Source organism: Myxocyprinus asiaticus, chromosome 4 (assembly GCF_019703515.2).
Source record: "Myxocyprinus asiaticus isolate MX2 ecotype Aquarium Trade chromosome 4, UBuf_Myxa_2, whole genome shotgun sequence".
NCBI lineage: Eukaryota > Metazoa > Chordata > Actinopteri > Cypriniformes > Catostomidae > Myxocyprinus > Myxocyprinus asiaticus.
In genome coordinates, this window is record NC_059347.1 from 32,803,834 (window position 1) to 32,819,680 (window position 15,847).

Genomic DNA, 15,847 nt, shown 5'->3' on the forward strand with positions numbered 1-15,847 from the left:
GGTCAGGAGATTTGAAAAATGGTTATTTTTGCTTATAACTTCTGAATAGTTTGGCCTAAAATTATCTCTTTAGATTCCTTAGAGCATAAAGTGTTGAATGATACCCAATTTTTCTATGTCGGGCATATTGTATGTCGGCCATTTAGAAATTAAATTGCTTCATTTTACAAACGCACAATGTCATAATGTCACATGTTATTAGGGCCATGTGCTGAAGGTACTCAAAAAGTTTGGGCATATTGCCAGCTAGTGGTCAAAAGATACCAAGAAATTATTTTAACTTATGTTTAATTTGGCCTATTTCATGAGACTTGTGTCATTAGCTTCTTTGTGTCATAGCGAGTTAGTTGATACCAAATGTGCCATCATCAGCCATACTTCCTGTCCGCCATTTTTTATTTAATTGAAAATCTAATTTTTCAAACTCCTCCTAGAATGTAAGTCTGATTTTAATGAAATTTTGCATGAAACTTCATATATGTCATTGTGACCAAGACCTTACAATACCATATCAATTTGGTGACAGCGCCACCTATTGATCAAAAGTTATAAGCATTTGTTTAACACTATAAATAATAAAACAAATGTCTTTTTTCTCCACTCTCCTTAAAATCATAAATCTAAAATCATAGTCTTAAAGGAGCTGCGCGTCTTTTGCGACATGAGCGATCAGTTTATGCGTGAATATCAGCCGATACCGATCGGTAGCCAATCAATCGGAGCATCCCGGAGATTAAACAAATTAAATTAGGGATACTCCGATCAATCGGCCACCGATTGGTATCGGCTGATATTCACGTCCTATGACTTGATCGGTGATCGGTAATTTGGCCAATCGCATAAACCGATCACTCACGTCGCAAAAGACGTGTGGCTCCTTTAAGACTTTAGCAGCACTGTCATGGCTTCATGGAGTGTGGGGAATACTGGCATAGTGTTGTAAGATAACAAACTTGATTCAGCAGTTAAGAACAATGCAGTGGGTGAGGTATGGTGAATATGAAAAGTTTGTGTACCGTACTGTTAGTGTGGAGTTTCACACGTGAGAAGGCAAAGGGAAAAGAGTGCCAGCTGTGAAACGGTCCTTATTATCATTCATGGCGGCAACTTTTCAGTCTCCGACAAGCATAGGCATCTTGGTAATAATGCGAGTGACAAGATGTGGTATAATTCAAACATCTTTATTAAATAGCTCCCGATTAAATGGCATTAACAATAGTAGCACCTGTAGAGTCCAGAAACATGCGCTCTTTCTCTGCTTTCCTTTCATCTCTTGCCCTCATGAGAAAGTGCATGTTCCCCTCATAAAAAATTCAAGCAGCAACAAGTGAAAAATTAACTGTTAATACAATCATCCAACTAAATTAAAAGGCAGGGAAACAATATATAAATATAATGTACCATAAAGATACCATAATATAATGTATTAAATATAATGCAAAAATAAAATAACAAATAATAATAATTATATGAAATAATGACAATGAATCAATAACCAAGTTTAATTGCACCTATGGGTTATCAGTTTGTCTTCAGCTTGACACTAAGCTTCATTTTTATAGGGCTGTCTGTCTTAATACAGAGAATATTTTTTAGCCTATACTTGTTTTAAAGTCTAATTAAAATGCTATTTTAATAAGCCTTTTAAACTTTTTACACTTTTTTTGTCAGCAAAAACTAGGCAAAGTGATATTACTAGGAAGAGGACAATTCAATTAATAGTAACAGTGTGCAGAAAGCTTACATATAGTCAGTTATGACAGAGATCCTGAAAATGTGTGATTTGTAAATTATATTCACCCTTTGCTATATTGAAAGCTTTACAACTACACATATGATGTTTTACCATGTGAATTACATAATTTTTAAAAAAATGTACAGTAATTTCAAATCAGATGATTGCAACACACTCCAAAAAAGTTGGGACAGTCGAGTGTTTACCACTGTGAAACATCACCATTTGTTCTAATAACACTTGTTAAGCATTTGGGCACTGATGACACAAGTTTGTTAAGTTTAGAAAGTGGAATTTTCCCCCATTCCTCCATTATGTAGGTCTTTAGCTGCACATTTGTACGGGGTCTTCATTGCCATCTAATGCGCCTCATAATGCGCCACACATTCTCAATTGGAGACAGGTCAGGACTGCGGCCAGGCCAATCTAGCACCCACACTCTCTGCTTTCACAGTCATGCACTTAAAATCCAGGAGGTATGTGGTTTGAAGTTGTCCTGCTGGAAAATGCAAGGACGTCCCTGGAAAAGATGGTGCTGGATGGCAGTATATGTTGCTCCAAAATTTGTACATATCTGTCTGCATTCATGGTGCCCTCACAGATGTGAGTTACCCATGCCATTGGCACTGACACACCCCTGGCCCACATATACAGACACTGGCTTTTGGACCTGATGCTAATAACAGCTTGGATGGTCCTTTTCCTCTTTGGCCCGGAGAACACAATGGCTGTGTTTTTCAAAAAACTTTTTGAAATGTGGACTCTTCGAACCAAAAAACACAGCTGCACTGTTCTACTTTCCATCTAAGATGAGACCGAGCCCAGAGAAGTCGGCAGCGCTTCTGGACAGTGTTGATGTAGGGCTTCTGCTTTGCATTGTAAAGTCTTAACTTGCATCTGTGGATGCAGCGGCGAGTGGTGTTGACTAACAAAGGTTTACTAAAGTTATCCCAAGCACATGTTCATGATATCCATTACAGATGAATGATTTTTTTTTAAGACAGTGATGTCTGAGGGATCAGAGATCACGCGCATTCAGAAGTGGTTTTCGTCTTGCCCTTTATGCACCAAAATTTGACCAGATTCCTATATTGTGCACTGTAGAGGGTGAAATACCAAAAATCCTTCCAATTAGTCTTTAGGGAACATTGTTCTCAAGGTGCTGGATTATTTGCTGAGGCATCTGTTGGCAAATTGACAAGTCTTGAATGATCCATGCTCTTGAAGGACTAGGCTGTTTTTGGAGGCTCCTTATACAGTATACAGTACTATGACACAATTGCCTCACCTGTTTAACATCTCCTGTTTCACATCACCTTGTTATTTCAACTCGTCAAATTGTTATTAATCTTAAATCTCAATTTAAGTCTCAACTTTTTTGGAGCGTGTTGCAGTCATCTGATTTAAACTTTTCAACAATAAAATTCACAAGGTAAAACATCATATTATGTGTAGTTTTGGTGCTTTCAATATAGCAAAGGGTGAATATAATTTACAAATCACTCCTTTTTGTTTTTATTAGCATTTTTCAAACTGTCCCAACTTTTTCAGAATTGGACATGTTTTTGTGCCCTGCAGATAAGAGTTTTTAATTTAGGATACATCACTCTATGATTTAATGGGTTGAAGAGTATGTGTATACTCACCCACACAACTCTTTCTCTGTGCATGTGGTCGATATCCAGCATAACAGTGGCACACAAAACCATTCTGTGTGTTCACACACTCTCCATGACCACATATATTCCTGTTCAACTTGCAGTCATCCATAGCTGTTAAGCGCAAACGCAGACACACATATTCACACACACATATACACACACATACATACACACACACACACACACACACACACCAAAAACACACTGATGAATGAGAAAAAATACATCAAACACAAAATTATTTGAATGCACACATGCTAGACCACTCACAGAGTGGCCCACACATTCTCTCAGTTAATTACCAAAAGGAATTTGCTGCAGACAAACATTTTACAGTTATCTGACACTTAAATGAGAGTTGCAATGGAACTCACGTGAGACCTGTGTCTGTGCCACCTCCAGTGAGTCAGTATCTGGGGGAACCCGGAAAATGGGAGGAGGAGTCGGTTTGGCCACAATGACTAAGGAGGCAGAGGCAGAGGCAGAAATAAACTTTACATAAAAAGTTACATAAATCCTAAAAGAAATAGTAGGTAAATGAAAACAAAGGAGAAACAGAAAGGCAGATAAACAAAGATACAGGAACATTTCCAATAAAGTTCCAAACTTAAGTTTCAGAGGAGCTTTTCATCTAGTCCTGCCAATCAAATCACAAGGACATACAGTATAAGCAGCTGCTTCCTTGGCATCCTTCCACCTCCCCATCTCCACATTTATATTTTATAACACTAAAATATAAAGATCTCTGAGTTCAAGACAGAAGCACGGCAAATCAATTTACCTTAATGTGGTCCAGGACTATATGAACCAGTGAACTCTTGAAATGAGAAATTAAAGAGACAAGTGAGACAGATGGGAGAATAGAAAAATGTCTACCTGGGACGCGAGGACCGTGCGTGCTGACTGGTGAAGGCTGCATGGGTGTGGTTGTCTGAATAGGGACTTCCTGTTGACATAATGGTCAAATCAATTCAGTGAAATGTGAAAAGACCCAAATGTATAGTGATTATAACTTGATTTCTCTGAACCAGTGGTAGTTTAGAATTTAAAAAAAAATTATTAATCTTACCGGGGGCTTGTCCTCTGAAACACAAACACAGACAGATACAATAAATAATTACGTTTTGGAATTAAAAACAACTGTAATATACAAAGAAAATCCAATTATTGTACCAGTGTCAGGTTTGAAATTGTGTTCAATACTGGTCTGGAAGGGCTGAATGGACAGCGTTCCATGATAGGTCAAGAAAGACATCCCTTTCCCTGCTGGACAGATCTTATTGAAGGAAGCTACAGAGAGACAGAGTAAGAAGAAGTAAAATATTAGGCCATCAGAGAGAGAGGTATATATTAATTTGCTTGATTTTTGTGTGTGCAAGAGTCTAAGTCAGGGTCCCCAATTAGTTTTCAACAAGGGCCAAATTCTGTCAACAATACAAAGTCACACATGGCAAATTCAAATCCAGGGCATGCTGAGTGACTCTAGTCAGGCTTCCTAAGCAACCAATTGGCCCGGTTGCTAGGGTGGGTAGAGTCACGCTGGTTTAACCTCCTCATGGTTGCTATAATGTGGTTCTCGCTCTCGTGGTGAGTTGTGCGTTGATGCCGTGGAGAATAGCGTGAAGCCTCAATACGCGCTAGGTCTCCGCGGTAACGCGCTCAACAAGCCACGTGATAAGATGCGCGGATTGACGGTCTCAGATGCGGAGGCAACTGAGATTCGTCCTACGCCACTCAGATTGAGGCGAGTCACTACGCCACCACGAGGACTTAGAGCGCATTGGGAATTGGGCAAACCAAATTGGGGAGAAAAAAAAACAACAACAAAAAAAACAATACAAAGTCGAGGGCCACGGCCGTCGATGTAATGACAATTTTTTTGTGCTGCTGCTATTATTATTATTATTATTATTACTATTGTTGTTTTTATTATTATTATTTATTTATTTATTTATTATTAAAAGTCACACATAAATATTCATATTTTTTATTAGTTATTTTTGTCAGTATTAGTAGCCTTTTTTATTTATTTAATCAATTATGAACATTTTGTTTGTATACAGATACACAAAACAACAACTTTGCCTGCTGAAAAAAAAAAGAAAAAAATCTTTAATGAACAATCTGGATCTCCATGTCCTCAATGCGAGTCAACTGTTCCTGCTCATCTCCAAACGGGATCTACTCCCTGCACTTTCCCAAACTGAAGATTCAATTATTAGACCTATTAGCATTAATATTGTTATTGTTCTTAAGGATATTATAACAAAGTTTTTCAATAATTTCAATAAAGAAAAGACTGTGAGCCTATGTTTTCTTATAAATTATTTTTAATATTAGGATATGCATCATATTTTTTTTCTGTACAATGTTATTTTTAATGTGCACTCTTCCACGTGTATTTGTATCACATTACCTTGTGTTACATTATCCAGGCATTAATCCAAACATTATTAAAAAAAAAAAAAAAAAAAAAAAAAAAGCAGTTGACTTCGGGAGTTTGTTTGGAATATACTCGTAGCAAAATACATGTACAAATATAAATAGGACGTTTATTTATGCCACAGCGCTCCTTCCTCATCTCACTCACATAAAAACACAGATTATATACTCCTCAGAATGCATCAACGCCATGGAAAGAACATAATGAAACAGTTATGCCAAATTAGGTAAATGAATGCTTTAACAGCGTTCAATATATTAATCTCTAACAGCTGAAGGTGCGAGCATGAGACTGGTATAAATGTTTGTAGAACAACAACAGCGCTGCGTACTGTAGAAGGGTGAAATTGTTTTTCATTTTTAGTTTTTAAGCACTCTGTATGTATAGACCTTTCGTTGGAAGTTTGTCTCACATAATCATCATGGATTTGGTGTGAACAGGCCTTTAGCACAGGCCAAACATATGTCTTGCGAGATAATTTCAGAACATGGGATGGCAGGTGACCAGAACGTCTCGCTGACCAATATTAACTAATAATATCATCCTTTTCATATGCATCCAAGACTCAAAATCAATGCTAACTGTCAAATGTGAATTTCAATGCACAAAATATGTAATATTATTGGTTTGGCGTACAATTGCATGGGCGTGCTACCATTTCAGGTGCTGGTGCCGCATTTTAAACCGGTCCTTAAAGGGGAACACATAATGCTGATCTGGCCCGGGCTGAAATTGAGTTTGACACCCCTGATCTAGAGAATGACTTCCACCACACAGGGATGAACACACTCACCTGTGCCATCCTGTGGACACCTCTCACAGTTGCTGCCCCATGCTTTACCCACAGTGCAGCAGCATATCTCCTGGGAAAGGTGTGTTGGAAGAGCAAGCTCACATTTCCCAGTCTCCGTAACCATACGAAAACAGAGACTCTGCTCAATAGTTGATGCTAAGAAAAAAGTTAAATACCTGTATGAATGTTTGTTGTACAGTAGTTTGCAACTATACAAACACTGTATATATATATACACACTACCGGTCAAAAGTTTTGAAACACTTGACTGAAATGTTTCTCACGATCTTAAAAATCTTTTGATCTGAAGGCGTATGCTTAAATGTTTGAAATTAGTTTTGTAGACAAAAATATAATTGTGCCACCATATTAATTTATTTCATTATAAAACTAAAATGTAATTAAAAAAAAAAAAAACGTTTTTGAAATTGATGACTTGGACCAAATAATAAAGAAAAGCAGCCAACATAGATGGGAACTCCTTCAGTACTGTTTAAAAAGCATCCCAGGGTGATACCTCAAGAAGTTGGTTGAGAAAATGTCAAGAGTACATGTCTGCAAATTCTAGGCAAAGGGTGACTACTTTGAAGATGCTAAAATATAGTTTTTATTTATTTTGGATTTTGTTTAGTCACAACATAATTCCCATAGTTCCATTTATGTTATTCCATAGTTTTGATGACTTTACTATTATTCTAAATGTGAAAAAAAAATTATAATAAAGAATGAATAAGTGTTTCAAAACTTTTGACCGGTAGTGTAAATATATATATATATATATATATATATATATATATATATATATATATATATATATATATATATATACATGCACACACACTGTGTTTATATGTGAATGTATGTGAGCTTGCACATGTTTATGCCTCACCTACGCAACGTGTCCTGTCTGTCAGTACATATCCAGGCTTGCAGGTACAACGGAAACTTCCCTGTGTGTTTAAACATTCTCCATTCTGACACAATCCCTGCATCATACATTCATTTATGTCTAAGACATCAACAGACAAAGAAACAAACAGGACAGAACAACAAATAAATAATTAGTATATAAGCTCATAAATATTCTGAGACATCTGAGTCATTCTGGGCTGTATACAACCCAAGAATTATTCTTCATATATTCATATTAGGTTTATGGGCAAAATGTTAGGTGGCATATGACCTAACACCTCCTAGAGTGGCCAAAAAACTCTCCTTAAAGACTCTCCTCAAATTCAGTTAGGCTCCTGTGTTACTCCAAATGTCAATTGAGACACCAAATGTAAAAGAGTTACATTTTACTCTCAGTTCTCTACTGATTTTCTCAACTGATTTTTCAGCTGACATTTTTGTTAAATAATTCTACTACAGTCAGGTAAGGTGCTTGTGGTTTTCCCATCATCCAAAAATGTATTGAAGCTGAATTACTAAAAATGAAAGTAACTTTATTTCTGTAACTTTTGCCAACCCTGAAGAAGCAGTTAGATTTCTAAGCTGTCCACTACTGTAAACACTTGAGTATGTGCTCTCTTTCAGGAAAGCACTAAATTATGTTTCTACATGATTCAGGTTAAAGTTAAAATTATTAGTCGTCTGAAGGTCAGAGGTAATGGGTTCAGCCTGGGAAAGGGTGATGGCCATTATCATCCAATACTTGCTGGCTGTCTGAAATAACACCTACACCAGGCTGGTGTGTGATGTTGCTGATCTATTTAAAATGTCAGATGCCAGCTAAAATCTTTGTTTATCTGGATTACACTGGAGAAGAATAATTGCTATGCAAAGTTCTCTTATCTTACTCAACAGGTATTAGAGTATTTCCAGCAGATGTAACATTCAAGCGAATGCATGTTTCAGTCAGTACCACCCTAAATAGTATGACGTTTGTTTATCCAGAGGATTATCCTCTTCTACAATGCTGATGCAACTGATAAAACTGCTGTTCTCAAAAATTCTTCATCTTGTGCAATTTAGTTTTCATAGTTTTCTGCTTCTTGAGGCACAGACTGCTCATAGACCTACCACGAGTTCTACAGAATATGGTTGTTCCATAGCCAAGCAACAGTATTTCTGTTTGTGCTCTTGATTCGAAGGTCGATTATGTTCTTTAGCCATTCTTTCTTGCATTTATATATATATATAACTGAAGAAGGCATCTATATCAAACGTTTGAAGGTTTTAAGCATCAGCCTGCACTAAAACTTGAGAGGTGTTTTCAGTCATTTCGCTATATGGAGCATTTATTTCATTGCATTCTCTCCCAAATTAGCTTCTCTGTGAATGGTTATCTTTAGAAGGACAAGAGGGTCATAAAAGCATAAAAGGAGCTTTTCACTGAAATAATCTGATATCTGATCTTCCTTAATATTACTATTCTGAAACTGAAAGCATCCAAGACTGTCTACCACTGTAATCCAAACTGTCTCCTGACTGGCAGAAAACCAAGTCTTTGACTTCAGTAGCTTTCTTTTGTTCTGGATAGCAGGACTGCTGTGCAGTTTTTTGCCCATTTCTAGGGTGAAATGCTTTTTACAACATGCTCAAGCTCATATTCTGTGACAAAACTATGTCTAGGCCTCTGATTTAAGCAATCATTCAAATAAAAGTCTATTGTGAACAGGTTCAATCTTCAAATGTCTTTCTAACATGTTAATGTGTGGCAAGGCCCAAATGGGAGTCGATGTAACTCTTAATAAAACTCATAATAAAAAAGAAAAATCAATGAATATTTCCTGCAGAAGCCTTCTTTGGCTGGGCTTAACATTGCAACTTAAGCTTAACAATCATCTTAACGTCTTAACGTCGCTCATAATTTTACGATGGAGTAGCGCCTGTTTCCTAAACCAGCACATTGTTCACTTGTTATGAAGTTGAACTTAAGCAGTGGCGAATTCTCAGGGCCAGCAAAGCCTTCTCTGCTGGCCAAACATGCCAAATAAATAAATATTTTTCATCCTTTCATTCTCAATCACCTTTTTGCCTATGTATTTTTAATCACTTTCCACTCTTAATCTACAAACAAATAGAGAAAAATGAAAAGTTTATCCAGTCAGAATTTATTCCTCGATGCTTATAAGCAAAGTATGACAACTGTTTCACAAATCACATGCCTGCAGTGCGTGAGTCTGAGCTCCACCCCGTCAGGCCTTCAGAATTTCCACAGAATCCCTCAACAGTGCAAATGAATGGGCAGCTAAAGTCAGATTGTCAGATTCATCAGCCAATCAGATTGATTTATTTGTTCTTGGTGGGTGTGATCTTTAGGGTATGTCCCAGTCGAGGCCTTCTAGCTGACCTTGAGTGACACAATCACGCTTTAAGTGATGTATGTAATTCAAGAGCGAAAAGCGCAAGATCTTGCTGATGAGTCAGCTGTCACTGCCACTATCGCCATTGAGAAAGAGATCCTTATGGATTTAAAAACACGAGATGTTCTGCATGACCGTGTGATAGCTTAATTTATTAAACAGGAAAGGAGAACTGATTTTCACTTCAAGCAAATTGGTAAGTGCTTTTTGCTTTGTTATATCAACATCAAGAGTTTTCTAAGTGTAAATTAGGCTGCTTGAGAATTCAGTGTCGGATCAAGTTTTGAAAAGTAGTGCTGCATTCCATTCAACTCGGAAAGCCAGATTTTACAACTTCCTACTAGGAAAAGTGCAATGAAATGCATCTTTAAGTCAGAATTACAACTTGTAGGCTCGTGCAGAAATTCTCAACTCCGATTTCGCCGAGATGCAGGTGCATGATGTCACACAAACATGTCGACACTCAGGGAGATATACAAACTGATAAACATTCACTTTATTAAGTAATATCGATAAATGAGTTTGTTTCCACATTGCATGATATTAAAGCTTGTTTAACAAATGCTTGCAGAAATAGGTGTATAAAACATTATAATCTCTTTTGATAATCGTACACCTGAAGCACAAATGCTAGCGCTGCAGCATTGTTTATCAGTTGGGTTGCTAGGAAACATCTCTAATAAGAGTCAAACCCCTGCTAAGCTAATAGGAGCATTGCAGTTCCGAATATCAGGGAATGGAATGCATTTTTACTGCAAGCAACATTTAAATCGCAAATATTATTAGATAGATTTTTCCAGGTATTATAGACCTCCTTGGTAGATTCATATGAAAAATTATGATTTTTGAAAGTCTGTTCGGGAGAAGTTCATTTCACAAAACAGTCAGGCTGCAGTTAAAATAAGGCTTGCTTGAGTATTAAGTGTCGTTTCAAGTTCTGGCTTTCGTGCGTGGACATGTTTTTAAAATGTCAATTGGTATTACTAGTTAGCTGCGACATAATATATGATGCCCAAAGGCATAGGGTGTTTTATTCATTATGAAACTGTGTTTTCTTAATGGCATGAATCACACTGAAGGCCTAGACTGTAAATGCACGGCCCGCCACTGAACTTAAGTACTTCATTACGGGAGCCGTCCAGTCCAATCTGGTGCTGATCACTTTGCCCAGTATGTCCAGGTGTTTGTCTTCTCAACATGAAAATAATGGAAGTTGTTTGTAACCTTGTGGAGGAGTCGAAATGTATTAACTATTACAGAATTTAATTAAAGAAATAATGATGGCTTTATTTCAGATGTATTAATGCTCAATCATAGAGATTAATGAAAGTGACGCAATAAATGCATGTAACGTGAATGTACGCTATGTGACTCATCAGGGGTTCTTACACAGCCTTAAGTTTTTTTGGAAGGAAACTGAACAAATGCACACAGAACAGGATTAAAATGACGGGCATCAGTATTGAACTACTCATTGACCTGTCTTAATATTAATAGATCATCTGATTAGAGTTCAAGGCACTGTGTATTTGTAGCCTTACTGCCATTATGCATCATGCAATTTGTTACTGCCTTTTAAAAAGACTATAGGCGAGCCAATCTGAACCAGCCATGGGATAAAGGAAGAAGAGGAGGATGAAGAGAGAGAGAGAGAGAGAGAGACAGATAGATTTACATGGAAAGGTGAACATGTTTGAATTGAAGCAAAAATGACTGATCAAGAGTCAGTAATTCAAGATCGATTTCAGGTTCCATGAACATTTGGAAGTAGAATGTTGAGATCCCATGCAAACAATGTTGGACCACAAATGGCCACAGATGGCAAAGGTTATTACCATGTGTAAACAGCTAAATAGAATTATTTATTTAGGCATATTTATTTAAGTTTTAAACTGCATGGTTACATTACACACGTATGTCTTCTTAAACAATCTGTTTAATAAGAACATATCATCTTTCTATTGCCATTACAATTATGCTTATCAAAGAAGGCTAATATAATGTTAAACTGTATTACGTGTCTTGGCAATTCAGACCTATCACACTGCATGTGCAGACTGTGGAGTCTTTTTTATCCTCTGAAAGAGTTTACAATGGCTTTCCAATGATCAAAATATATTAATACAGTTTTTTAAATGTCCCATTGTCTTTGATAAACGGTGAAAGATGCCAGAAAGATATGTTTAAGTTGCTCTTAATAGACTTAAGAGCGGTCCAAAGCTCTTGTTAATTTACAATTACGTATTGTTTTTAAATTACAATTACAATAACGTTTTTACAAACTACTTAGATAACAATGCTTTTGGGAAACGCACCTTAGAGATTAAGTACTACTTAAGTGCTACTAATGTTCTACTTAGTGCTTCGGGAAATCCAGCCTTTGTCTAGAATGTTTTTGTTTTTTTTATCTAGAAAACTTATGTGGTAAAAATTTTTTGCAGTTATGTTGATCAGTCATAGTGGCTAAGCAGCTAGAACCAATACCTCTGATTATTACTTAAACTTGAGGTTTCTAAATGGCCAAACCAGAAGTTAATACAAGGCACCCCTTAATTTCAGTTACATTTCCAGTAATATTTTCACATAACTATTACATGTGTCACAGAATTTCAGTGTGGATGCCAGGAATATATCCCCTGATTTAATTAAAATCATTAACTTTTGAAATTTTTCTATGCACTGTAAAAAAAAAATTTGTGAGGTAAATTAAAATTTGTGCTTCATCCGGTAACATCTAAATTAACTAGTTTTATTTAGTAATAATAATTAAAAAAATGATTCAATCTGATTACATTTACCACACAAAAAGGATTACACCAACAAAAGTACAGTCATTTTTATGGTTTAAATCAAGTATAAATTGAGGTAATGTTTGCAGGTTACCACTTTTTTCAGTGTGGCACTTTAGAGCAAGCAAGAAAGACTACATGTGACTGGCTGTGATATTTCACGCACCAATCATTTCAACAAAATTTGTAAATCAAGTGTATGTGTAAAGAAATTTTTTGGCAGGTGTCTGTGTATTGATTCAATGCTTATGAAAATGTTAATTAATTAGCAACCAACAAATCTACAATTTGTAAAACCAATGCGATACACAATTTCCAGCAAGCAGATTACCTTGGCAGTGTGTGCTGTTGAGTCTTTTATATCCCTGAGGGCATGTGGAGCCAAAGTCCTCTACTATAGTCTGGTGTTTTCCAGCATCTGAATGAGAGAAACCCATAAAGTTATTATCCAGTTGACCTACCAGAGAGTCTCTACTGGCTTCATTAAGCCAGACCGTAACTATGAAACATCACATGACAGAATGTTTTTTGTGAGGGTTAGGTTTAGGGGTTAGGGATAAGGGATAGAATCTATAGTTCGTACAGTATAAAAATCATTATGTCTATGAGAGTCCTCATAAGGATAGCCACACCAACGTGTGTGCGTGTGTGTGTTTGCGCTTGTATGTGTGGGCAAAAGATAGAGAAAGGCCTCAGTGGGAACTTTTCTCTTAAGCTTGATGTTTTCTCTTCTGTATAAGAACATGTGAGACCAGAGACATAGTGACTTTCCAGAGAGGTTTTTGCCAAAGCCAAAAAATTTTCATCCGTTTTTCCAACCTTCACTTTTGTCTCCTTTTACTGCAAAGGGTGTAGCATAGGAAAATATGGAGATGTTGCTAAGACACTTGCAGACATTCACACACACTCAAATGCAAACACTCGTACTAACACACATCCACTCACACTGATAAAAGGCATATATTGAAATTTATCTCCAGGACAGCAATGACACATTCCCACCAGTCAAGCTATGACAGGGTGATTTAAAATGGGGAAAGATCTAAATAGAAAAGATCTAAATAGAAACATTTTTTCAATGAAGTGTTTGTATTCATTAATTACTTACAAGGTACTTACAAGGTAGTAAAGGGCATTTGTAACATTTGTTTTGGCCCCAGGAATTACCCACACTGCCACAGCAGTCTTCCTGATTGGTCAGACCAGGGAGAGGGTTGCTACTACACTACAAAAAGAGAGAAAGAGAAATAGTGCGTTTTTAATCTTGGAAATTAATTTCACCGAAAAACCATATTATCAGTAACATCCCATCTAATACGGCCACTCACAGTCTGTTTGGGTGTGGTTTCCTGGAAGCACCTCCCCTTGGGCTTATGTGTCTGTGGAGGAAAGCGGGTCACAGTCTTGGTATTGTGAGGCTTGTTCTCTGATTGGTCAAAAGGATGAATGACAACTGAAGTGTCTGGCGCATGAAGAACACGGACATTGAACTGCACTGGAAAGATGGATTTAAAGAGAGCCAAAAAACAAGAGGTATTTTTTTAATGTTTATAATTATATGTAAAACAGCATTAAGTATGAATGTAAACTAATAAAGCTAATAAAACTAATAAAGGACAGTTCAGTAAAGCTGAAAAATACCTTCAGAGGAGTGGTGCCCAGCACCTTGTGATAAAGGTAGTGTGAATATAGAGCGAGTCTGTGCTAGTTGCTGTCGCCCCCCTGTGCCGCCCTGCTCAGACAGACCCTGAGACTCAGGCATCCCCTGTAGAGATTCATCAGTCATAAATTAATCTAAACAAAGATCAGTGTCTACACAAAACCCTCAAGGGACAGGAGACATTTTCCACTGCATCAAATATTTGAATATTCTTTCTATTTATCTCAGCCTGCTATGGATGTGGTTCTGCCCCCATCTGTCTGTCAATTTTCCTTGGGGTGCATTTTATAATCAAGCCAATGTAGTGACCACATTTATGCTTAGTATAAACATCCATCTCTGGTGATCAGATCACAAGTTGACAGTACTAAAGACAGGCGTAAACAGTATCCAAAATGTTTTGTGATTAGATGACACAAACCACATTCAGAAGTATCCAGAAAGCATGTGACCACATCACTTTTGTAGTACAAAGGCTTATCTGTCCTGATGCGTCTCAGTCAACATGAAAGGAACGAACGGCTACTCACTTGTCAATCATCCACTGTGATTAAACAAGCATTTTAAACTTTGCTGTCTATGTACAGAAAGAAAACAACTATCTAATCAGGAAAAATAATAAATAAATGGGGAAAGCACCTACATACTGTATACATGACTTCATGGAAAATCTTCAGTATACCTGATTTCAACATGCAGTGACACAGATCATGTGAAGCAGGCACGTCCTAAGTTCATTTAATATAAGTAATTGACTAAAGATTAGAATTCTAGTTTAGTGGGGAGAAATGATGCACAGATTTTGGTTGCACTTTATTTTAAAGTACGTGTACTTTCAGTATACTTGCATTACAGTGTACTTACTCAAGAAAGTACTGAGTAATATTAGGTAACTACATGTAATTAATATGGGTTAAGGTTAGGGTTGAGGTTAGGTTTAGGGTTAGTACCTAGTAAATACTGTAGTTGATCTTTCACTTTTGCTACTGCACACTGTCTCCATGTATATATCCCCGTCTCAACAATATGGAACAGCCTTTCTGTGGGCCCCTCCAGTCTGGTCGGGCCCCCCTCAAGCCCAGGCCTGGGACAAAAGGTCCAGTTGTCCCCCCTTATCGGTGGCCCTGCTCCTGAATGTGGTCTGTGCTTACCGATATTCAAACAACTGTCCCCAGTGGCTTAAGCTGGAAGTGTTGTTCAGAAGAAATTATCCACAGCGTGGCCCCAAAAGCGAGTTGTTTTTTTAGTTGTAAATAAAAAAACAAAACAGGAATGCATATTTTATTAACCTAACTCCCTAACACAAACCCCAACCCTAAACCTAACCATCATTGGAGTAAAAATGTAATTTTAGAGCAAAAATACAACCTCTGAAACATGCTCACGATTTTTAATGTGAACAAGATTACTTCCTGTTTTTTATGGGTCCAGAACCCGTGTCTCAGAGGATGCTCACGC

General features: G+C 37.1%; 1 protein-coding gene across 3 annotated transcripts in view; it reads right to left on the reverse strand.

Moving 5' to 3' along the window:
* LOC127433524 (latent-transforming growth factor beta-binding protein 3-like) overlaps positions 1-15,847 on the reverse strand; it is a 79,925-nt gene that overhangs the window by 13,734 nt on the left and 50,344 nt on the right. For all 3 annotated transcript variants that reach the window (XM_051685530.1, XM_051685521.1, XM_051685514.1), the window contains exons 3-13: positions 14,371-14,494; positions 14,058-14,224; positions 13,849-13,954; positions 13,061-13,147; positions 7,522-7,641; positions 6,633-6,788; positions 4,570-4,686; positions 4,466-4,479; positions 4,273-4,342; positions 3,771-3,857; positions 3,382-3,507 (exon numbers count right to left, since the gene is read on the reverse strand). In XM_051685530.1, the coding sequence (XP_051541490.1) occupies positions 3,382-3,507; positions 3,771-3,857; positions 4,273-4,342; positions 4,466-4,479; positions 4,570-4,686; positions 6,633-6,788; positions 7,522-7,641; positions 13,061-13,147; positions 13,849-13,954; positions 14,058-14,224; positions 14,371-14,494 (1,174 nt within the window). The remainder of the gene's footprint in view (positions 1-3,381; positions 3,508-3,770; positions 3,858-4,272; positions 4,343-4,465; positions 4,480-4,569; positions 4,687-6,632; positions 6,789-7,521; positions 7,642-13,060; positions 13,148-13,848; positions 13,955-14,057; positions 14,225-14,370; positions 14,495-15,847) is intronic.